Source organism: Amblyraja radiata, chromosome 38 (assembly GCF_010909765.2).
Source record: "Amblyraja radiata isolate CabotCenter1 chromosome 38, sAmbRad1.1.pri, whole genome shotgun sequence".
NCBI lineage: Eukaryota > Metazoa > Chordata > Chondrichthyes > Rajiformes > Rajidae > Amblyraja > Amblyraja radiata.
In genome coordinates, this window is record NC_045993.1 from 12,054,370 (window position 1) to 12,079,340 (window position 24,971).

The 24,971-nt window shown below is 49.2% G+C and overlaps 2 protein-coding genes across 2 annotated transcripts in view; one reads left to right on the top strand and one right to left on the bottom strand.

The window, feature by feature from the left end:
* The window catches only part of ddx59 (DEAD-box helicase 59), a 28,727-nt gene extending 22,476 nt beyond the window's left edge, over nt 1-6,251 (bottom strand). Inside the window, exon 1 of the mRNA XM_033013608.1 lies at nt 6,117-6,251. The gene's annotated coding sequence lies outside the window, so the exon portion shown is untranslated. The remainder of the gene's footprint in view (nt 1-6,116) is intronic.
* Nucleotides 6,252-6,392: 141 nt separating this feature from the next.
* The window catches only part of fam234b (family with sequence similarity 234 member B), a 50,426-nt gene continuing 31,847 nt past the window's right edge, over nt 6,393-24,971 (top strand). Inside the window, exons 1-6 of the mRNA XM_033013607.1 lie at nt 6,393-6,535; nt 8,250-8,660; nt 11,605-11,721; nt 15,221-15,409; nt 16,790-16,920; nt 19,988-20,147. Coding sequence (XP_032869498.1) covers nt 6,496-6,535; nt 8,250-8,660; nt 11,605-11,721; nt 15,221-15,409; nt 16,790-16,920; nt 19,988-20,147 — 1,048 coding nt within the window. The 5' untranslated portion in view covers nt 6,393-6,495. The remainder of the gene's footprint in view (nt 6,536-8,249; nt 8,661-11,604; nt 11,722-15,220; nt 15,410-16,789; nt 16,921-19,987; nt 20,148-24,971) is intronic.

Consider the following 24,971-nt stretch of genomic DNA (forward strand, 5'->3'; position numbering starts at 1 on the left):
TGAGTGGGCAGATGCAGTATTATGTGGATAAATGTGAGGTTATGAACTGGTGGCAAGAAAAAGGCAGATTAACATCCGAATGGCGTTAGATTAGGAAAAAGGGAGGTGGAATTTGACCTGGGTGTCCTTGTACATCAGCAAGCATCCAGGTACAGCAGGCAGTGAAGAAAGCAAATGGCATGTTGGCCTTCATGGTGAGAGGATTTGAGTATGGGAGCAAGGAGGCAGTTGTACAGGGCCCTGGTGAGATCGCACTTGGAGTACTGTGTGCAGTTTTTGTCTCCTGGTTTGAGGAAGGACATTCTTGCTATTGAGGGAGTGCAGCGTAGGTTCACCAGATTAATTCTCGGGATGGCGGGACTGACATATGATGAAAGAATGGATCGACGGGGTTTATATTCACTGGAATTTAGGATGAAAGGTTATCTTATAGAAACGTAAAATTCTTCAGGGATGGGACAGGCTTGATGCAGGAAAAATGCTCTCGATGTTGGAGGAGTGCAGAACCAGGGGTCACAGTTTAAGAATAAGGGGTAGGCCATTTAGGACTGTGATGTTGAAAAACCTTTTTCACCCAGAGAGTTGTGAATCTGTGGAATTCTCTGCCACAGAAGGCAGTAGAGACCAATTCACTAGATGTATTCAAGAGAGAGTTGGATCATAGCTCTTAGGGCTAAAGGAATCACGAGATATGGGGAGAAAGCAGGAACGGGGGTACTGATTCTGGATATCAGCCATGATCATATTGAATGGCGGTGCTGGCTCGATGGGCCGAATGCCCTAATCCTGCACCTATTTTCCATGTTTCTATCGATCACCACTAGTTCTACATTATCCTACTTTCTCATTCACTCCTTACACACTTGGGGCAATTTTATATAGGCCAATTAGCCTACATCTTGGGATGCAAGATTAAACCTTAAATCTAAGCAAGGATGCACCCAGAGGAAACCCTCAGTCACAGTGAGAACATGCAAACTCCACACAGACAGCACCCAAGGTCTGGCTCGAACCCGGGTCTCCAATATTGTGAGGCAATCAGCTCTATCAACTCACCACTGACATTTTATAATTTCCTTATTCTAACTAAGATTGTAACAAGAGAAAGATTTTAAATTAATTCTGAAAGTGTTTCACAGTGGTGGCACTGTAGCGCAGCTGGTAGAGTGGATGCCTCACAGCACCAGAGACCCGGGTTCCATCCTGACCTGCAGTGCAAGTCTGTCTGAAGTTCAGTCTGAAGAAGGGTCTCGGCCCGAAACGTCACCCATTCCTTCTCTCCAGAGATGCTGCTTGTCCCGCTGAGTTACTCCAGCATTTTGTGTCTCCCTTCGATTTAAACCAGCATCGGCAGTTCTTTCCTACAAACTGACCTCGAGTGCTGTCGGCGTGGAGTTTGCACATTCTCCCTGTGACCTGTGAGTTTCCCTCCACATCCCAAAGACTTTTGGATTTGCAGGATGAACGAATTTTCCCCTAATGTGTAGGGAGAGGATTATAAAAGTGGGACAACTTTGAACTAGTTAGGGTGATTGAACAGAACGAGTGATTGGTGATTGCCATGGACTTGGTGGGCCAAAGGCCTGTTCCCTTTCTATATCTCAGAAATAAACTGTACAAATTTGTGAGGCTAACACAAGCAGACAAGGTTGAAGGAGTCTGACACTGTGGTAACACCATGGTTCAGACATACATGGAGGCTTTAACACATCCAACTGAAACTCTACTAGAGTACCAAGGGCACACCACAACAAACTGTGAAAACCAATTACATGCAGTTTTCTGCCAGCACTTTACCAGGTTTGCATTTTCCAACCCACGTCGTAAGCAAATGCTGTTAGTGAGCATAGATTAGCTGCTACATATCTATAACGACTGCACAAAGTATTTAATTTTCTGTAAAGTGCTCTTGAGGTCAAAGATCTTTGCTTGAGATGTCCCAAGGACCTGAAAGTGTAAAGACTTTGAGCCTCTGTACCTCCTGCCTGATGGTAGCAGCAAGGCAAGGCCTGGATTGTGGGGATCCTTCATGACAGTCACGTGTACCAAGATAGGTCAAAGTACGCTCTCCAGTCAAATCATACCATTCATGTGTACATGAGGTCATGCAAAATAAACCCAGTGCAGAATATAGAGATCCAAGGAACTGCAGCTGCTGCCTTACCCGGTGAGTTAGTCCGGCACTTTGTGCCTTTTTTTTTTTTTTAAAAGAGTGCAGAATGTAGTGTTTCTTTCAGCTAAGAGACTTTAAAAAAAGGGAGGGAGAGAGAAAACGGGGAATTACAGACCAGTTAGTCTAACATCGGTAGTGGGGGAACTGCTAGAGTCAGTTATTACAGATGGGATAGCAGCACATTTGGAAAGTGGTGAAATCATTGGACAAAGTCAGCATGGATTTACGAAAGGTAAATCATGTCTGAAGAATCTTATAGAATTTTTCGAGGATGTAACTAGTAGAGTGGATAAGGGAGAACCAGTGGATGTGTTATATCTGGACTTTCAGAAGGCTTTCGACAAGGTCCCACATAAGAGATTAGTATACAAACTTAAAGCACACGGTATTGGGGGTTCAGTATTGATGTGGATAGAGAGCTGGCTGGCAAACAGGAAGCAAAGAGTAGGAGTAAACGGGTCCTTTTCAGAATAGCAGGCAGTGACTAGTGGGGTACCGCAAGGCTCAGTGCTGGGACCCCAGCTAGTTACAATGATATTAATGATTTGGACGAGGGAATTGAATGCAACATCTCCAAGTTTGCGGATGACACGAAGCTGGGGGGCAGTGTTAGCTGTGAGGAGGATGCTAGGAGGCTGCAAGGTGACTTGGATAGGCTGGGTGAGTGGGCAAATGCATGGCAGATGCAGTATAATGTGGATAAATGTGAGGTTATCCACTTTGGTGGCAAAAACAGGAAAGTAGACTATTATCTAAATGGTGGCCGATTAAGAAAAGGGGAGATGCAACGAGACCTGGGTGTCATGGTACACCAGTCATTGAAAGTAGGCAAGGTACACAAAATTGCTGGGGAAACTCAGCGGGTGTAGCAGCATCTATGGAGCAAAGGAAATAGGCGACGTTTCGGGCCGAAACCCTTCTTCAGGATTGAAAGTAGGCATGCAGGTGCAGCAGGCAGTGAAGAAAGCGAATGGTATGTTAGCATTCATAGCAAAAGGATTTGAGGATAGGAGCAGGGAGGTTCTACTGCAGTTGTACAGGGTCTTGGTGAGACCACACCTGGAGTATTGCGTACAGTTTTGGTCTCCAAATCTGAGGAAGGACATTCTTGCCATAGAGGGAGTGCAGAGAAGGTTCACCAGACTGATTTCTGGGATGTCAGGACTTTCATATGAAGAAAGACTGGATAGACTCGGCTTGTACGCGCTAGAATTTCGGAGATTGAGGGGGGATCTTATAGAAACTTACAAAATTCTTAAGGAGTTGGACAGGCTAGATGCAGGAAGATTGTTCCCGATGTTGGGGAAGTCCAGGACAAGGGATCACAGTTTAAGGATAAAGGGGAAATCCTGTAGGACCGAGATGAGGTAAACATTTTTCACACAGAGAGTGGTGAATCTCTGGAACTCTCTGCCACAGAAGTTAGTTGAGGCCAGTTCATTGGCTATATTTAAGAGGGAGTTAGATGTGGCCCTTGTGGCTAAAGGGATCAGGGGGTATGGAAAGAAGGCAGGTACAGGATACTGAGTTGGATGATCAGCCATGATCATATTGAATGACGGTGCAGGCTCGAAGGGCCGAATGGCCTACTCCTGCACCTATTTTCTATGTTTCTATGTTTACTTGGAATAAAATAAATATATACTAATCAAAAACCGTGCAAAAACTCTTGATAGAGTCATAGAGTGATACAGTGTGGAAATAGGCCCTTCGGCCCAACTTGCCCACACCAGCTACACTAGTCCCACCTGCCTGCGTATCCCTCCAAACTTGTCCTATACCCGTCTGTTTCTTAAACGTTGGGATAGTCCCAGCGTCAACTACCTTCTCTGGCAGCTTGTTCCATACACCCACCACCTTTTGTGTGAGAAAGTTATCTCTCGAATTCCTATTAAATCTTTTCCCCTTCACCTTGAACCTGTGTCCTCTGGCCCTAGATTCCCCTACTCTGGGCAAGGGATTCTGTAAATCTACCCGATTTATTCCACTCATGATTTTATAGACTTCTATAAGATCACCCCTCATCCTCCTGCGCTCCAAGGAATAGAGACCCAGCCTACTCAACCTCTCCCTATAGCTCAGTCCCTCTAATCCTGGCAACATCCCCATAAATCTGAACTGAACCATTTCAAGCTGGACAATATCTATCCTATAACATGGTGCCCAGAACTGAACAGAATACTCTAAATGCAGTCTCACCAACGTCTTATACAACTGCAACATAACCTCCCAATGAATACATGATATTTAAGAAAGAACTGCAGATGCTGGAAAAATCGAAGATAGACAAAAATGCTGGAGAAACTCAGCGGGTGAGGCAGCATCTATGGAACGAAGGAATAGGTGACGTTTCGGGTCGAGACCCTTCTTCAGACTGATGTGGGGTTGAGGGGGGGAAGAAGAAAGGAAGAGGCGGAGACAGTGGGCTGTGGGAGAGCTGAGAAGGGGAGGGGAAGGAGGGAGAAAGCAAGCACTACCTGAAATTGGAGAAGTCAATGTTCATACCGCTGGGGTGTAAACTACCCAAGCGAAATATGAGGTGCTGCTCCTCCAATTTGCGGTGGGACTCACTCTGGCCATGGAGGAGGCCCAGGCCAGAGAGGTCGGATACGGAATGGGAGGGGGAGTTGAAGTGCTGAGCCACCGGGAGATTAATGCGGACTGAGCGGAGGTGTTGGGCGAAACGATCGCCAAGCCTGCGCTTGGTCTCACCGATGTAGAGCAGTTGACACCTGGAGCAGCGGGTGCAATAGATGAGGTTGGAGGAGGTGCAGGTGAACCTCTGCCACACCTGGAAAGACTGCTTGGGTCCTTGGATGGAGTCGAGGGGGGAGGTAAAGTGACAAGTGAGGCATTTCCTGCAGTTGCAAGAATACATGCTGTATTTTTTGTGCCTGTACATTCAGGATTACTAGTCATGCTCAGTAGACAGTAGTTCATAGGACATTATACTCAACAGTTGAGTTTGAGTTTGGTTTATTGAGTTTAATATGTCACATGTACCGAGGTACAGTGAAAAGGTTTTGTTGCGTGCTAACCAGTCCGCGGAAAAACAATACATGATCACAATCAAGCCATTCAGTGTACAGATACAATGTAAAGGGAATAACGTGAATAATGTTTAGTGCAAGATAAAGCCAGTAAAGTCCGATAGTGTGTTCATAGGATATTATATTCTGTATTCTTTATAGGTGTCACAATGAACCAACATCAAATACAGATTAGAGATATCAGTGGAGAAGAGGATATGAGGTTAGAGATATCAGTAGAGAAGAATGAATGAATTAATAAGTTTGAATTAATGTTTATTGGCCAAGTATGTACACATACAAGGAATTTGCCTTGGTGCTCCGCCCATAAGTGACAACATGACAGACAGTGACAATTAAGAATGACACACACAACATTAAACATTAATCATGAAACACTATGGATTAAACATGTGGAATAAATAAAATACCAGAAGGAGGCTACAGAGTTTTGATTATTGAGTAAACCTACTACTAGTAGGACAAGGTAAAAGATATAAGTGGAGGAGGGAGGTTAGAGATATGAGTGGAGAACAAGAAGGTTTAGAAATACCAGAGGTGAGGAGGTTAGAGATAAGTGGAGAAGAGATTAAATATATCAGTGAAGAACAGGGGAGGAGATTAGAAATATCCTCGACAAGCTCAGTCTGAAGAAGGGTTTCGGCCCGAAACGTTGCCTACTTCCTTCGCTCCATAGATGCTGCCTCACCCGCTGAGTTTCTCCAGCACTTTTGTCTACCCCGGAGATGAGAAATATCAGTGGAGAAGAGTAGAGGGGGTCCCAGCAACAGAGCAACCTGTACCAAGGACCCCACTGAACACCCTGCCCTCCCCGCCACTCGCCAAGGCCCCAACCTCCCTCTCTCTCTTCATCCCTCCATCCATCCCACCCCAACCCCCTCCCCGACTCTCACCGAATTTACTCCACAACTTTCTTCAGCTGAGGGGAGCCGCACACGAGCACACGGGCCCTCACAGCCCGCCTCTGCCTGCGCAAGGAGCCGGGGGGGGGGAACCGGTCCCAGGGCCAGTGCCAGGGGCAGTGCTAGCCCGGACGTGTTTCAAGGGCGCACATTTCCACTGGAGACGGTGCAACGCCGGAGATGATCCGCACGAACCCCCTCCATGACAGTTCTCTAAAAAAAATGAGCGATTAAATCTCCGTGAACGGGCTGAACTGCTGCACGTGTGAAATATTCCTGATCGGAGCGGCCGCGGCCGCGTCCCAGCGGTTTGGAGGATAAAGGTTCGGGGACAAGGCGGCGGGCCCGGCGCGTGCGCAGACGGCGGCGGATGATGGCGGCCGCTCTGTCCAGGGCGCTGAAGCTGCCGGGTGAGTGGACAGCGGCCGCCGCCTCGACACACACGCCCGTCCCCTCCCTCCCCCCCTCCCTCCATGCGCCCCGCCTTCCCCTGCTCGGCCCGCCCCTCCTCTTCCCCACAGTCCACACCCACTCTCCTCCATCACCTCCCCTCTCTCCATCCTTCTCTCCACCCCTCTCTCCATCCTTCTCTCCATCCTTCTCTCCATCCTTCTCTCCATCCTTCTCTCCATCCTTCTCTCCATCCTACTCTCCATCCTTCTCTCCATCACCTCCCCTCCCATCACCTCTCCTCCACCCCTCCTCTCTCTCCGTCCCCCTCTCCCCTCTCCCCATCCCCTCTCTCCACCCCTCTCTCAATCCCTCTCTCAATCCCCTCTCCCCGTCCCCTCTCTCCACCCCTCTCTCAATCCCTTCCCTCCCCTCTCTCCGTCCCCTCTCTCCACCCCTCACTCAATCCCCTCTCCCCGTCCCCTCTCTCCACCCCTCTCTCAATCCCTTCCCTCTCCTCTCTCCCTCCCCTCTCTCCCTCCCCTCTCTCCCTCCCCTCTCTCCCTCCCCTCTCTCCCTCCCCTCTCTCCCTCCCCTCTCTCTGTCCCCCTCTCCCCGTCCCCTCTCTCCACCTCTCTCTCAATCCCCTCCCTCCCCTCACTCCACCCCTCTCTCCACCCCTCTCTCCATCCCTCTCCCCGTCATCCTTTTCCCGTCACTCTCCCCTCTCACCCATCGCTGCCTCCCTTCCCTCTGTCATCACTCCTTTCCACCACTCCTATCCCTTCCTCCTCTTCACCACTCCCTCCTCTTCACCCCTCACTTCATTCATCCATCCCTTCCTTCATCCCTCTCATCCCTCCTCTCCCTCTTTCATCCTTCCCTCCCTCCCTCCCTTCCCTTTCTCATCCCTCATCACACCCTTAATTTCCTCTCTATCAGCACACTCCCTTCCCTCCCTCATCCCCTCTCTCCCTTCAACTCTCATCCCTGCCTTCCCTTTCTCATCACTCCTTCCCATTACCCCCTCTCCTTTTCCCCTCATCCCTCTGTTCCCTTGTACCTCAATTTCTCCCCTCTGTCTCTCCCCACTCCCTCCCTTCCCACTCTCATCGCTACCTCCATTCCCCTCTCTCATCCCTCTCGCCCTTACGTTTCTCATCCCTGCCTCACCTTTCTTATTCTTTCCCTCTCTTCCCACCATTTCCTCTCTCTGCCCTCTCTCTTTGCACTCTCATCTCCCTCCCTTCCCTACCTCATCCCCTCCCTTCCTTCATCCCTACTTCCCTCCCTTCCCTCTCATCCCTACTTTCTTACCTTCTCTCTCTCATCACTCTTCCCCATCTCCTTTTTCTCTCATCCCTCTTTCCTCATTCCTCTGTTCGCTCATTCCTCCCTCTCTCCCCTCTCCCTCCTCCCTCCTCCCTCCTCCCTCTCTCCCCTCTTCCTCCTCCCCTCCTTCTCTCATCCCTCCATCCCTTCCCTCTCTCATTTCTCCTTTCCCATTCTCATCCCCTCACTCCCTTCCTTCCCCCATCCCTCCCTTTCCTCTCTCGTACTTGTCTGTCCTACCTCCACCTACTTTATCTCTCTTCCCCCCCCCCCATTTCCCTCTCCATTGGGAGTGGTGATTTGCAGCGGAATTTTGCGAGGAGACTTGAGAAATCCCATTAACGTGCAACGATCATTTTGTTGAGAGGAGAGGATCACGTTCATCCATTTAATGTTTTCCAGGTAAAAAGTCTCACGACTTGGGAGAGTACGACCCGCTGCGCCAGGCCGACAGTGACGACAGTGCCGATGACGGCGACCTCAACTATCAGAAGAATGGCAGCCTGCAAGTTGAGGCAATGGTTGAGGCCGTGCTTAGCAGGGACGCGGACACTGTGGTTGAAATGCACACACTGAAGGGAAAGCATTGCCGCTCTGAACAACCCTGCTCAGCGGAGGTCCATGCCACTGAGGTGTCGGATGAGTTTGTTGTCAAAAGCAGAACGTCGTTCCTTCCGTGCCTGCGGACGGCCGCCTTCCTCCTCACTCTCCTCGTGACCATGGTCCTCGTCTTGGTCTGTGCTTTCTTCATCCCGTGCCCCAAGAGCCGCGCACTGAAGACCTCGTGGAACAGAAGCCTTGGGCTAGCAGCCGGTGAGCACAGCTGGGAATCAGGAATGCAATGGCAGGCCGCATTAACAGTCGGGTCAAGTCAAGTCAAGTTTATTCGTCACATACACATACGAGATGTGCAGTGAAATGAAAAGTGGCAATGCTCGCGGATTGTGCAAAAAACAAACAAACAAACTACAAACAGAATGGAACAGAATCACATATTCTTTTACATATTGTGGGAGGAACGAAAAAGGAAAAAAAACAGCAATTTAAAAATGTCTTTAATAGGTCGAATAAATGCTATAAAAACGATCTTTCCACCACAAATCCTATATCTATTTCAATCAATCCCTATATACCTTCCAAAAAACTGGACTCAGACATTACAAATTTTATATGGGACTATAAATCCCACAGAATACAAAGAACACATCTGAGCAAACCCAAAGAGCTGGGTGGTCTAGCACTCCCTAACTTTATGTATTATAATTGGGCAGTAAATATTAAAAATATGATTCACCTGCTGGACAATTCTGCCCAGCAGGTGGACTGGGTTGTAATGGAGAGAGAGGACTGCTCTCAGTGCAATATAGGAGCGACCCTCCTCTCACCAATGAATCTGAATAACAAAATTTACAATTAAAAAAAACAGTAGAATGGTACAGTAAAGTTAGTCCCTGGTGAGATAGGAGTTTACAGTCCTAATGGCATCTGGGAAGAAACTCCTTCTCAACCTCTCCGTTCTCACAGCATGGCAACGGAGGCGTTTGCCTGACCGTAGCAACAGGGCCCCATAACTGAGGAAGGATGTGCTGGCATTGGAGGGGGTCCAGAGGAGGTTTACACGAATGATCCCAGGAATGAGTGGGTAAACATATGATGAGCATTTGACGGCGCTGGGCCTGTACTCTCTGGTGTTTAGAAGCATAAAGGAGCATTGAAACTTCCTGAATAGTGAAAGGCCTGGATAGGCCGAACTTGGAGGGAATGTTTTCACTGGTGGGAGAGTCTAGGACCAGAGATCATAGCCTCAGATTAAAAGGACATACCCTTGGAAAGGAGATGAGGAAGGATTTCTTTAGTCAGAGGATGGTGAATCTGTGGAATTCATTGCCACAGATAACAGTGGATGCCAAATCATCATTGGATATTTTTAAAGCTGAGATTGACAGATACTTGATTAGTACGGATGTCAGGGGTTATGGGGAGAAGGCAGGAGAATGGGGTTGAGAGGGAGAGATAGATCAGCCATGATTGAATGGTGGAGTAGACTTGATGGGCTGAATGGCCTATCAGCGAAGGTATTCCGTGAAACGATCGCCCAGTCTGCGTTTGGTCTCACCGATGTTTAAGAGTCCACATCTTGAATGATGGATACAGTAGATGAGGTTGAGGAGGTGCAAGTGAACCTCTGCCTAACCTGAAGGGCTGTCGGGGTCCCTGGACAGAGTCGAGGGAGGAGGTATAGGGAACAGGTGTTACATCGTCTGCGGTTGCAGGGGAAGGTACCTGGGGAGGGGGTGGGAAGGGATGAGTTAACCAGGGAGTTGCGGAGGGGACGGTCTCCGCGGAAGGCGGAAAGGGGTGGAGATGGGAAAATGTGGCTAGTGGTGAGATCCCGTTGGAGGTGGCAGAAATTTTGGAGGATTATGTGTTGTATGTGACGGCTGATGGGGTGGAAGGTAAGGACAAGGGGGACTGTCTCTGTTGCGACGAGGGGGAGGGGGAGCAAGGGCAGAGCTGCGGGGTTGCTGAGGAGACACGAGTGAGGGCCTCATCTATGATGGGAGAGGGGAACCCCCGTTCCCTAAAGAATGAGGACATCTCGGATGTCCTGGTATGGAACACCTCATCTTGGGCGCAGATGCGGTGAAGACAGAGGAATTGGGAATAGGGGATAGAGTCTTTGCAGGAAGCAGGGTGGGAAGAAGTGTAGTCGAGATAGTTGTGGGAGTGGGTTTGTTATAGACGCCAGACAATAGCCTGTGATGGAGACGGTGAGATCAAGAAAGGGGAGGGAGGTGTCGGAGATGGTCCAAGTAAATTTGAGTGCAGGATGTAAATTGGTGGTGAAGTTGATGAAGTCCATGAGTTCTGCATGGGTGTAGGAAGTAGCACCGATGCAGTCATCAATGTAACGGAGATAGATTTTGGGGGTAGGGCCAGTGTACATCTGGAGCAGGCAGCATGGATTCGAAGGCAGGCACGTGTTATTGATTGGGGACGATCAGCCATGATCACAGTGAATGGCGGTGCTGGCTCGAAGGGCCGAATGGCCTCCTCCTGCACCTATTGTCTAAAGTCCCATTTCTATGCTGTATGACTCGGATAGACTATAAGACATTGGAGCAGAATTAGGCCATTCGGCCCACTCCTGCCCTTTAGAATCTACCTGCCATTGCTCCCTAGTCATTCTAGGCTCACCCTTTTGCTTGTGACTCTCCAGAAATATATAACTACTATCCTTATACAGGGCTTCTATTTCCCTCAGATGAACACAGAGGGCTGGAGTAAAACCCCTGTCCCACACGGTACGAGTTCATTCCAAGAGTTCTCCCGAGTTTGCCCTGATTCAAACTCGGAGATTTACGGTAATGGCCACTCGTCGGTACTCGGGGCTCTCGAGGACATTTTTCAACATGTTGAAAAATCTTCACGAATCTTCCCGTGCTTACCTGCCATTAGCGAGACTTCCCGAGTACCTGCCGTTAGCGTTTCGAGCCGCTAAGAGACGTCCCCGAGCTCCGACGTACCCGCTACGTTCATTCTCCGTGCTTACCCTGAGTTTGATTTTTTTTAAACTCGGGAGAGCTCTTGGAATGAACTCGCACCGTGGGACAGGGCTATTACTCTGCGGGTCAGGCAGCATCTCTGGATAAGTGTCGTTTCGGATCGGGAGACTCATTGTAGTGGGGGGAAACTTAAACCAGCGAATGCAGTTCCTTTTTTTATAACATGTTAATGCTTCCGTTTCCTTCGACAGCTTTCCCTCCAGCGATCGCACTTTGGGACGTCAACAATGACCAGGTTCCCGATGTCATCGTTTCGTTCAGCTCCACTGGGAAAGTCCGAGGCCAAAGAGGGGCCCTCAGGCCACAAGGTAACACAGGGCAGGGTGAGGGTTATTCACTTGATCTCAACGTGGCCTTCCACCAGGTTTTGTGACCAGTCCCAGTGGCACAATACAAAACCAATGTCCGCTTTCTCTTCCAGACCGTTCGAAGTCAGGAGAACCCCGGACTATCTTTAAGGGGCTGTCCCACTCAAGAGCGGAACTCGCTATCAAAACATGGAGGGGACGGGGGGGACACAATTTTTTTTGGCGGCCACGCGCGCATGCGCACACTCACACACGCGCGCGCGAGGCTTCGGAGGCTCAATCCAGCGCTAAATGCAGCTCAACTCTGTGTGACTCGCCGGGTTAATTACAGCCCTGTCTGGACTGACGGGACACCAACGCTGCTTCTCCGCGCTGGGCCATATTTCCCGCAAGTCCAGGAAGGGTTGTAAGCTCACCTGGCGGGACAGGCAGAGTTAGCTGGGTTTAGCGCTGTTTCTCTGCACTGGCCCGTCTGACTGACGACCAAAGACCCTATAGCGGAGGATCTTTGCTGCCGACCTCTCTGGGGGGGGGGGGGGGCTACTCTGGAGGGGACAGGACAGCGCCGCAGACCCGGCCAGGATCATCCTGGCTGCGGATGAAGCGCAGGTCTGTGCCACTCCTCCCTCCTCCAATCATCGCGCTGAATCATGTCCCGTCCCCATTGTCCCCTGACCGACGTCTCTATCCTCCAATCGGCGCCCTCGATCATCAGTCCCACCCCCACTATCTCGTGGAAAGCGGAGATTTCACCGGATTTTAAAATACGGATTACAAAAACTTAGGGGGGATGTCCCCCACCTCTCAAAACATGGAGGGGACACTGGCCCCCCCCGGGTTTTCCGCCCCTGGTCCCACTGTACGAGCTAATTCAAGAGTTCTCCCGAGTTTCCCCTGATTCGAACTCAGAGAATTACGGCAATAGCCGCTCGTCGGTACTCGGGGCTCTCGTGGCCATTTTTCAACATGTTGGAAAATCTTCACGAGTCTTCACGAGCTTACCGCGTTTCCCGAGTACCTGCCGTTAGCGTTACGAGCCGCTAAGAGACGTCCCGAGCTCCGACGTACCCGCTACGTACATTCTACGTGCTTACCACGAGTTTGATTTTTTTTTAAACTCGGGAGAACTCTTGAATTACCTCGTACAGTGGGACACACCTTTTAATCGGACGTCACCAGACTTTATCTGGTTACCTTTATCCTGTATCTGAACACTGATGGCTTGAATCGGGGGATGGAAATCCCGGGGGGGGGGGGGGGGGCGGGGGGAACGTGTCCCCTCCATGTTTTCAGTGGTGGGGGTAGGTCCACCCGTCCCCCCCCCCGCCCATTACAAGGTATTGTGACCTGTCCTATATTATGTTGTCCAGCATGATGTCCAGTGTTTTTTAAATCTGTGGTACAGATCTGCACTAGTTGCCTCATTCTAACAGTAACGGCCCCGTAGTAGAAGCATCCATGTCACGGGGCTGGTAACTGGAAGAATCCCGAGCTAATTACCGTCCACAGGGCCCACGGCTGAAGCCTCTGAAGCCTCGCGTGTGTGTGTGTGAGTGTACGCATGCTTGCGCGGCCACCCAGAAATTGTGTCCCCCCCATGTTTTGATGCCGATTTCCGTGCCTGGCTTGAATGTAATCATGTCGTCTTTCTGCTGACTGGATAGCTCGCAACAAAAAAGCTTTTCACTGTACCTCGGCACACGTGACAATAATAAACTAAACTAAATAATAATAAACAATTATAGCTTCAGAATAAAAGGATGCTCCTTTAGGTATGGTATGAGGAGGAATTTCTTTAGTCAGAAGGTGGTGTCTCTGTGAAATTGATTGCCATAGACGCCCGTGGAGCCCAAGTCAATGGATATTTTTAAGGCAGAGATGGATAGATTGTTGATTAGTAAGGGTGTCAGGGGTTATGGGGAGAAGGCAGGAGAATGAGGAGGATAGATCAGCCACGGGTAGACTTGATGGGCCGATTGCCGTAATTCTGCCATGGGGCTGGCGCCAAAGTCAAATCAAAATCAAAGTCAAATCAAAAAGGTAGTCCTTGCTTTCTCCCTCCTTCCCCTCCCCTTCCCAGCTCTCCCACAGCCCACTGTCTCCGCCTCTTCCTTTCCACCACCCCAACATCAGTCTGAAGAAGGGTCTCGACCCGAAACTTCGCCTTTTTCCTTCACTCCATAGATGCTGCCTCACCCGCTGAGTTTCCCCAGCATTTTTGTCTACTAACTTAGACTCTCCCACTACCGGAAACACTTTCTCCATTTCTACTCTATTGAAATGCCTTTATTTGTCATTGTAAGCACTGCATAGTGCAGGGGCTTGAAGAGAATTGATAGGGTTAGTCTAGACCAAAGGGCGGGGAACCTGCGGCCTTAAGGGCGCATGCGGCTTTCTAGGCCATTAAGTGCGGCCTTTTGAATGAATCCAAATATACACTTCAAAATGTACATTATTTTGTTAAAATAGCCCTCATGACAAGCGGTGCTGGCTTGAAGGGCCAAATGGCCTCCTCTTGCACCTATTTTCTATGTTTTCTATGACTTACTAATGTTTTAAATGTGGCCGTCAGTCGGGGAGGATTATTTTGTTGAATCTTCTTTTACTCTTTGGTATTATAAATACGTTCATTTTAAGATTAAAATATCAAGATTTAAGATTTTAATATTTTTAAGATAAAAATAAAAATAATATAAGATGAATGAAAATATATTAATAATAATAAAAAGATTTGTTCTGCAAAATTTGGATTCATTCAAAAGGCCGCACTTAATGGCCTAGAAAGCCGCATGCGCCCTTAAGGCCGCAGGTTCCCCGCCCCTGGTCTAGACTAACCCTATCAATTCTCTTCAAGCCCCTGCACTATGCAGTGCTTACAATGACAAATAAAGGCATTTCAATAGTGGAAATGGAGAGAGTGTTTCCGGTAGTGGGAGAGTCTAAGTTAGGACCGGGGGAGGGAGGGAGAGGATGGGACGTACCTCTAGAATGGGGATGAGGAATTTCTTTAACCAGAGGGTGGTGAATCTGCCACTGACGGCGGTGGAGGCCAACTCTTTATAAAGTGGAGATTGAAAGGGTCTTGATTAGTAAGGGCGCCAAAGGTTCCGGGGGAAGGCAGGAGAATAGGGTTGAGTGGGAAAAATAGATCAGCCATGATTGAATGGCGGAGCAGGCTCGATGGGCCGAATGGCCAAATTCTTCTCCTATCACTTGTGACCTTATGATTTCTTGTCCCCATCCCCACTGCGACCTGTCGCCCCTTGACCTCCTCCACTGCCGAGTGAGGCCAGAGGCAAACTCATGAAACAACGCCTCTTATTCCGACTGGGAGGTTCATATGGAGTGAAAGAAAGGAAATAAAGTGCTGGAGTAACTCAGTGGGTTGGGCAGCATCTCTGGAAGATGGATAGGTGATGTTTGGGGTCTCAACTTCAGACCCGCCATGAGCTGAGCAGAGGTTGGAGCCACACTGACTTCTCTTTCTTCCTTCCTTCAGGCAGCTTGAAACTTCACGTGTCGGTGGCGGTCCTGTCCGGGGCGGATGGCAGCGTTCTCTGGACAACTGTGGCCTCGGAGCGGCTGAAGTTCATCCACTGCGGCATCGGCCGTACCGAAGAGGGAAAGGGCACCGTCTGCCTGCTGGTTGGCGTCACTCACATGTTAAAGGCCGTTAACAGCATCTCGGGTATGCAGACCCTCCCCCAAACCCTTTGCCCCCCCCCCCCCCCCCCGTCTAGAAAAACCTGGAGACGTTCTCAAAACATTGCAGTATCTCGTTATCTCTCGAGTGTGTTCTGCCACTGTTCTGCCATCAGAACGGGGTACTGATTTTGAATGATTGGCTCGAAGGGCCGATTGGCCTAGAAACATAGAAAGTAGGTGCTGGAGTAGGCCATTCGGCACTTCGAGCCAGCACCGCCATTCAATATGATCATGGCTGATCATCCAAAATCAGTACCCCGTTCCTGCTTTCTCCCCATATCCCTTGATTGCGTTTGCCCCAAGAGCTAAATCCAACTCTCTCTTGAAAACATCCAGTGAATCGGCCTCCACTGCCCTCCATAGCAGAGAGTTCCGCAGATTCACAACTCTCTGGCTGAAAAAGTTTTTCCTCATCTCAGTCCTAAATGGCCTACCCCTTATTCTTAAACTGTGACCCCTGGTTCTGGACTCCCCCCAACATGGGGAACATTATTCCTGCATCTCGCCTGTCCAATCCCTTAAGAATGTTATACAGTATACTTCTATAAGATCCCCTCTCACCCTTCTAAATTCCAATTGAGGATTGTGCTTAATTATGGCAATCCTTTGCTGAACTGCACGGGGCGACGCGGTGGCGCGGCGGTAGAGTTGCTGCATTACAGCGCCAGAGACCCGGGGTTCGATCCTGACTACGGGTGCTTGTCTGTACGGAGCTTATACTTTCTCCCCGTGACCTGCGCGGGTTTTCTCCGAGATCTTCGATTTCCTCACACATTCCAAAGACGTACAGGTTTGTTGGTTAATCGGCTTGGTGTAAATGTAAAATTGTCCCTAGTGTGTGTAGGGTAGTGTTAGTGTGCGGGGATCGTTGGTCGGTGAGGACCCAATTGGCCGAAGGGCCTGTTTCTGCGCTGTACCTCTAAACTAAGCTAAACTGCTTGAATAAAAGGAAATTTGCTGTATGTATGTGCACCGGACATTTAAGAACCATTGGCTATCTGCTAATCAATGCAAGCTTATGACCCACGCTTACTGGGAATTCTCATTCCTTACAATGCTGTGTACGACAGTGATCGCAACTTCAACTGAAGTGTGGATGGACGTTGGCTCGCTAGGAACTCATCCGCCCTTTGACAGGTCGTGTTTTAGGTCCTGCTGGAGGTCCACAGCCCCCTCCTCACCTGGCAAACCAGGTGGGGGAAACGGTTTAGTCGCCGATTATCCGACCATGGAGCAGGTAGCACGGGATTACATGGTACCCCTGGCGGGAGGGGGGGGGGGGGGAACTCCCCCCATCTGCTAAGTCCCCCTCTTTTGTTGCAAATTGCCAGTAATGAATCACACCGTATTTCCTGTTTTACAGGAAGCTGTTTCTGGGAAATGAAGAACGTGTCCCCATCCCATCGGACCCCAGCCGCTCCGCCTGTGCAACTCCCAGACGTGGACGGAGACGGTTTTGCAGACATTCTGCTTGGGAGTAGATCGGCTACATTGGTACGGAACGCTCTTACCTTGGACCAGAGTCATTTACCTCACAGTTAATTTATTGTCACGTGTACCGAGGTACAGTGGAAAGCTTGTGTCGCGTGTTATCCACTCAGCGCTAAGTCTGATTACCATCAAGCCATTTACAGTGTATGGATATATACATTATAAGGGAATAACGTTTCTGGAGGAGTAGAGATTTCAGAGTGTGGAGCGATTGTAATATGTGATTACTGTTTCTGTGGCTAGCACGCACATAGTCGCCTGGGTTCAATTCAATTCAATGAACTTTTTTTATCCGTTAGGAACTTTGGTTTCTGCAGCCATACAACGAAAAGAAACAATTTTACAAGACACACAACCAACTCAATTCACACAGACATCCATCACAGTGAATCTCCTCCTCACTGTGATGGAAGGCAAAGTCTTGTCTCTCCCCTGCTCTCCATCCTCTCCCGATGTTAAATCCCCCGGCGGGCGACGGCAAGTCCCGCGGCCGTTAAAGCCGCGCCGGGCGATGTAAGGCCCCGCTCCGGGTCTTAATTTTGGAGCCCCCGGCGGGCGATGTAAGGCCCTGCTCCGGGTCTTAATGTTGGAGCCCCCGGCAGGCGACGGCAAGTCCTGCAGCCGTTAAAGCCGTGCCGGGCGATGTCAGCCCCCGCCCCAGGTGCCATCTTAGAGATACAGCGCGGAAACAGGCTCTTTGGCCGACCGAGTCTGCACCGACCAGTGATTCCTGCACATTAACATCACCCTACATACACTTGGGACAATTTTACCTTTTTTATACCAAACCAATTAACCTACAAATCTGTACGTCTTTGGAGTGTGGAATATGCAGCCAATTTGTGCGGTTCCCCTGCCTGCTATTAATAAAACAAATCAGTACCTTCCTGTTGGTGTTGGATGACATGTAGCAAGGTGGAGATGGCCAGTTTGCTAATTAAATAATGTTCATAACACCCTGGCACAAGGTACAATGGCCCCAGGTGTACCGTTTCACCTCTGTGGCTTGGAGCAGCAAGATGTGTGCGGTTACAAAGTAGGTCAATCCTCAGTCAGGAGTGGGAGCAGCTTCATTCAGTTTAGAGATACAGTGCAGAAACAGGCCCTTCGGCCCACCGAGTCCGCACTGACCAGCGATCCCCGCACGTTAAACACTACCCTACGCACGAGGGACAAATTTCAATTCACTAAGCCAATTACCCGAGTCACGGGATATGGGGAGAAGGCAGGAACGGGGTTACTGATTGTGGATGATCAGCCATGATCACATTCGGCTCGAAGGGCCGAATGGCCTACTTCTGCACCTATTGTCTATTGTCAAACTTGCACGTCTTTGGAGTGTGGAAGGAAACCGGAGATCCCGGAGAAAACCCACGCAGGTCATGGGGAGAGCGTACAAACTCCGTCCAGATAGTACCCGTAGTCAGGATTGAACTGGGGTCTCTGGTGCTGTGTTTTTATTCAATAATTGAGAGATGCCACAGTGCTGTGATTCAGCAAATCATCACACTAGTTGCATAGACTTGGATAGTGAGTCCTTTGCCCATGTCCGTGAGCATTGCTGGCAGTGTGGACATTTATAGCTCCATAGATTGATAGCAGTTTGACAGCAACCCTTTGTGCTGGGTTGGAGTCACTAATCTGCCTGTCGGACAGTTTCACTGGAGACATGAATGAACCTGTTTCATTTTTATGACAATCCAACACAGTCTTTGGTCACTTTTATATCCTGAAAATAGTTAACTGAAGTTGAGATAGCTGCTAAAAAACATCTAAGATCTAAGATCCTAAGTTTTTTCTATCTCTGAGATGGAAGCATAGGTTGGAAAGGCAAAGATGTTGTGCCAAGCTTTATAGGATGCAGCTTTATAGGCCAGGAGTTGAGACAGCACTTGTTGTGTGAAGAGACTGGGAAAGCCGGGCTTCGAGAAGCGAGGGAGACTAAATTCACTTCTCAGAATTAGATTTGAAGCCACATCCTCTGCATTTGTTCATCTAGTTTAAATAAATTACCATCAACCACTTGGTTCCAGCAATCAGCTTCTCGCAGCCAGATGGGGGCGGCCATGTTGAGGTGAGATTGGGGAGGCCATATTGAGGTGTGGGGAGGGTGGCCATCTTGAGGTGAGATGGGGCGGCCATGATGAGGTGAGATTGGGGAGGCCATATTGAGGTGTGGGGAGGGTGGCCATCTTGAGGTGAGATGGGGGCGGCCATGATGAGGTGAGATTGGGGAGGCCATATTGAGGTGTGGGGAGGGTGGCCATCTTGAGGTGAGATGGGGGCGGCCATGATGAGGTGCGATGGGTGAAAAAGGTTACTATTATAACAACTAAACAGGTTCGCTTCTTAATAAACAGACAACACACAAACGTTTGGTAGACCAGTTCAACACTTTACTTATTATCAGCCGATGGAAGGGAGGGAGAACTAGTCAAGTGAGCAATTACAGACACTTCACCGTCCTCATCCACTTCTCTGAACAACAGAATTACATCGTATTATATAGTGTTTTTTTGTCACCTTAGCACATTCCACAGACATTAGTCATGGTCAGAGGTACAGGAAAATAAAGGTTTCTACAGAATGCATCACATCAAAGGCATTTTGTCACATGGTACAAGATATATTAAAAACATTGGCCATTTGGTATTGCCCCTTAGATGAATCTATTTTCCTCTCTGTCACTTCCTCCCACATAAACATCGGACATTTGGTGCAAGGCATTTTACATCAAAGAGATCTATCTAGCTTCTTCTCTGCTTCCTCTCTCGTCACTTGGGAGACAAATGTTATAGTATTCATTATCTCACGCACCGCAACCTGAGGCAAGCCTAAATTGAGACTAAATATAAGCTGTAAGCTAGCCCAGGAGCCAATTTAATATCTTCTTATATTTTTAACTTAATTCAGCCTTATCATGGGGGCGGCCATGTTGAGGTGAGATGGGGACGGCCATGTACCTTTGTGTGGGGAGTCGGGAAGAACTGGTGGTGAGGTGCTCACTTGTTTGGAGCGAGGCAGTGGGACCTAAACTGAATGTTAAACTAATTAATTGTTTTTATTTCAGACCAATCGGATTCATGATGTGTCCTTCGTGTTTGTGTCAGGAGCGACGGGTGCTCTGATAGGGCAGCCGGTGACGTATAATGTCACTGGTGAAGGCAAGTTGATCGGTCCAAAGGCCTACGTGTCTGGTGAGGGGGCACTCTACGTTCTCTTTGGTTATGGTAAGCAGAAGGTACAAATTAGTTTTCCCAATCCCTCTTAATGTTTTATGACCACTCCTCGTGTTTCTCCAACCTGAGAGGGGAACGTTGCTGAATCCATCAGCTCAGTTTGAACGGCCTCAGCACAGCACATTCATAATGAGGAACCAAACACAGAGACCCTGGTTCGATCCCGACCACGGGCGCTGTCTGTACGGTGTTTGCACTTTCCCCCAGTGGGTTTTCTCCGGGAGCTCCGCTTTCCTCCTACACTCCAAAGACGTACAGGTTTGAAGGTTAATTGGCTTTGGTAAAATTGTAAATTGTCCCGAGTTTGTGTAGGATGGTGTTAGTGTACAGGGTGATTGCTGATCGGCGCAGACTCGGTGGGCCAAAGGAGGAATTCTCTGCCTCAGAGGGCCCTGGAGGCAGGTTCTCTGGATGCTTTCAAGAGAGAGCTAGATAGGGCTCTTAAAAATAGCGGAGTCAGTGGATATGGGGAGAAGGCAGGAACGGGGTACCGATTGGGGATGATCAGCCATGATCACATTGAATGGCGGTGCTGGCTCGAAGGGCCGAATGGCCTACTCCTGCACCTATTGTCTATTGACCTGTTTCAGCGCTGCATCTCTAAACTAAACTAAATAAAACATCACGGACAGGAACTCCACATTAATTCTTCATGTGCCAGTTCCAAAAAATTCCGTCCATTTTGGAAAGTCTGCCCACGAGTAGATGACTGCTCCAGTGCTGAACTGCAGCTGCGGTCTCATCACAGCCTACCTTAAACCAACCAACAACTGCATCTGGTACAGCTTTGCTGGAGTGCGCTGTCAGATATCTGGAGAGCTGTGAGCAGGAGGAAGCAGCGGGCTGAGGGTAACGGGCATCTTCAGTGTGGTCACAAACCCCTCAAGTCTGAAGAAGGGTCTCAACCCGAAACATCACCCATTCCTTCTCTCCAGAGCTGCGGCCTGTCCCGCTGAGTTGCCCCAGCTTTTTGTGTCTAGCTTCCTCACAACAGCGGGAGTGGTGGAAAGCTCACCTTCTACAGATGTACTGTTCGGGGAGGAGTACTGAGGGGCAGGACACCCGTTGGAGAGGAGTATTGAAGGAACCAGATCGTTGGAGGGTGAATCGAAAAGATCAGTGCAATAGACAATAGGTACAGGGGAAGGACATTCGGCCCTTCGAGCCAGCACCACCATTCAATGTGATCATGGCTGATCATCCCCAATCAGTACCCCGTTCCTGCCTTCTCCTCATAGCCCCTGACTGCGCCATCTTTAAGAGCCCCGTCTAGCTCTCTCTTGAAAGTATCCAGAGAACCGGCCTCCACCGCCCTCTGAGGCAGAGAATTCCACAGACTCACAATGTTGAAGGAACAATAACAAAGAGGGTGTTATTATGGGGGCAATGAAGATGTAAGGCCATAAGATATTGGAGCAGAATTAGGCCATTTGGACCATCGAACATGGCTGATCTATCTTTCCCTCTCAACCTTAATCTCCTGCCTTCTCCCTGTAACCTTTGACACCCTTACTAATCAAGAATCTATTAATCCCTGCTTTAAAAATACCCAATAACTTGTCCTTCATAGCCATCTTTGGCAATGAATTCCACAGATTCACCACCCTCTGGCTAAAGAAGTTCCTCCTCGTTTCCGTTCTAAAGGTACGTCCTTTTATTCTGAGGCTGTGCCCTCTGGTCCCAGACTCTCCCACCACTGGAAATATTCTCTCCACATCTGCTTTATCTGGGTCTTTCATTATTTGGTAGGTTTCAATGAGATTACCTCTCATCCCAGCGAGTACAGGCCCAGAGCCATGTGGAATACCTTCAGTACAAAGGGTTGATAGTATGGAAGAGGGGTTTTATAGCATTTCAACTCCCCTCGCCATTCCTACACCAACTTGTCCACCTACGGCCTTCTCCGCAGTCAGGATGACACCTAATACAAACTAGTGCAACAACACCTTATGTTCGGCTGGGTGGTCTACAACCCAATGGTATGAATACTGAATTTTCCAATTTTAGATAATATTCCCGTTCTATCTGTTCCCTCCTCAAGTTCAAGTTCTAGTTGAAGTTCACGTTTATTGTCACATGCACCAATTGGCAAGAGCGGAACTCACTATCAAAACATGGAGGGGACGGGGGACACAATTTTTTGGCGGCCGCACGTGCATGCGCACACACACACACACGTGCGCGAGGCTTCGGAGGCTCAATCCAGCGCTAAATGCAGCTCAACTCTGCCTGTCTCACCGGGTTAACTACAGCCCTGTCTGGACTGACGGGACACCAACGCTGCTTCTCTGCGCTGGCCATATTTCCCGCAGGCCCAGGCAGGTTAACCCTAGCGGGGATGTCCCCCACCTCTCAAAACATGGGGGGGACGTGTCCCCTCCGGCCCCCCCGGGTTTTCCGCCCCTGCCAATTGGTACAGTAATATTTGTGTTACTATACAGCCATACAAGTAAAAAGAACACAACACACATTAGAGTTTAACATGAACATCCACCACAGTGGAATCAACATTCCTCACTGTGATGGAAGGCGATACAATTCAGTCAATCTTCCTCCTTTGTTCACCCGGGGCCGGGGCCTTGAACCCTCCGCAGTCGCCTCTACGGACAGTCCCCCTTGCCGGGATGATCGAAACTCCGACATCGGGATCAGAACACGCTCCGCGGCTTGGAGTTCCCGAATCGGCCGCTTCTTACCGGAGCCCGCGGATTCACGATGTTATGGACCACGGGCCAGCGGGTAGAGCACTTCTTCTGGTGATCCCCGGCAAGGGATCCCACAGTAGTCTTTCCCATTTTGTGCCCCGTAAGCGCACTCCTGCTGCCTCTTGGCACCCATTTTCACTCCCCCCCCCCACCCCATTTCAGCGGTGGTGCAGCTGTAGAGTTCCTGTCTCACTGTGCCAGAGACCCAGGTTCAATCCTGACTATGGGTGCTGACTGTACGGAGTTTGCACGTTCGCCCTGTGACCTGCGTGGGTTTTCTCCGGCATCTCCGGTTTCCTCCCACACTCCAAAAACGTACAGGTTTGTAGGTTAATTTGGCTTTGGTAAAAATCGAAAATTGTCCCTAGGGTGTAGGGATCGCAGGTCGGCGCGGACTCGGTGGGCCGATAAGGCCTGTTTCTGTGCTGTATCTCTAAGTCTGAAGAAGGGTCTCGACCCGAAACATCACCTATTCCTTCGCTCCATAGATGCTGCCTCGCCCGCTGAGTTTCTCCAGCATTTTTGTCTACCTTAAACTAAATCTACATGCATTTTACCTGCAACTGCCCCCTTGCCTCCCTCTAATTCTGCTGTTCACCTCTCCCCGAATGGCTTTGATTCACAAACTATTTGAAAATGTCAGTAGTTAATGACTGAGCCTCCTGATGTCATGGAGAGTGCTGTACAGAACAAATTATTCTTTTAAGGGGCAGATTATACTTTGTATTCAATTAGAACATAGAACTATTTCAGTGTTGGAACAGTTTCAAAAGGCAGCAGATAGATAGGTTGCCAGTGTATTTTAGTGGTCAGAACAATAGCGGGAGATGTGGACCCAATATAGATCGTACTAAGGTCAAGGGCTTCGACTGGGTGGAATTTGACAAATGTATTCAGGAACGTTTTTCAGGTGGAGGACCCTACAAGGGAGTGGACAATGCTTGATCTACTCTTAGGAAATTGAGATGGGCTGAAGTGTTTGTCAGTGAGCTTTTTGGGACCAGCTTTAAAATAGTTTTTGGATGAAGGCAGGGCAGGCCCACAAGTTAAAATTCTGAATTGGGGCGAGGTTAACTTTGATGGCATTAGACAGGAACTCACTCAAGTTGATTGGAGCAGTTTGTTTGAAGGAAAATGGCTTACTCCTTAAGAATAAGGAGTAAGCCATTTAGAACGGAGACGAGGAAACACTTTTCTCACAGAGAGTGGTGAGTCTGTGGAATTCTCTGCCTCAGAGATAAAGGACTTTTTGATTTATTATATATACTTTTTAAGATTATAAAATGTGTCCTTTTTTTTTTGACGCCATGCAATTCAGTCTATGAGCGGTGGTGGAGGCCGGTTCTCTGGATGCTTTCAAGAGAGAGCTAGATAGGGCTCTTAAAAATAGCGGAGTCAGGGGATATGGGGAGAAGGCAGGAACGGGGTACTGATTGGGGATGATCAGCCATGATCACATTGAATGGCCGAAGGGCCGAATGGCCTACTCCTGCACCTATTGTCTATTGAAAAGGAACGTCCGGAAAGTAGGATGTTTTTAAAATAGTAATGGCAAGAAGTTTAGTTTAGTTTAGAGATACAGTGCAGAAACAAGGCCCTTCGGCCCACTGAGTCCATGCCGACCAGCGTTCCCCTACTTCCCCTACAGCACACTAACACTATCCTACACACCAGGGAGCAATTTACAATTATACCAAGCCAATTAACCTACAAACCTGTACGTCTTTGTAGTGTGGGCGGAAACTAAAGGAACCGGAAAAAAACTCACGCCCCCCCCCCCCCCCCCCCCCCCCCCCCCCCCTCCCCCCCCGACATCAGACTGAAGAAAGGTCTCGACCCGAAACATCACCCATTCCTTCTCTCCATAGATGCTGCCTCACCCGCTGAGTTACTCCAGCTTTTTGTGATCACCTTCGATTTTATCCAGCATCTGCAGTTCTCTCTCTGACACACAGGGTAGAAAGTGAACTGTTGCACCACCTTCTGGAAAGCGTGGGGTGGTGCAGTGGATATTTTACAATTGCAGAGCAGTGAGACTTGACTGCAGGACAACGCAGCGAGCGGGTGAGTTATCAGGAGGGGACGACGGATCAAGGAGCAGAGGACACAG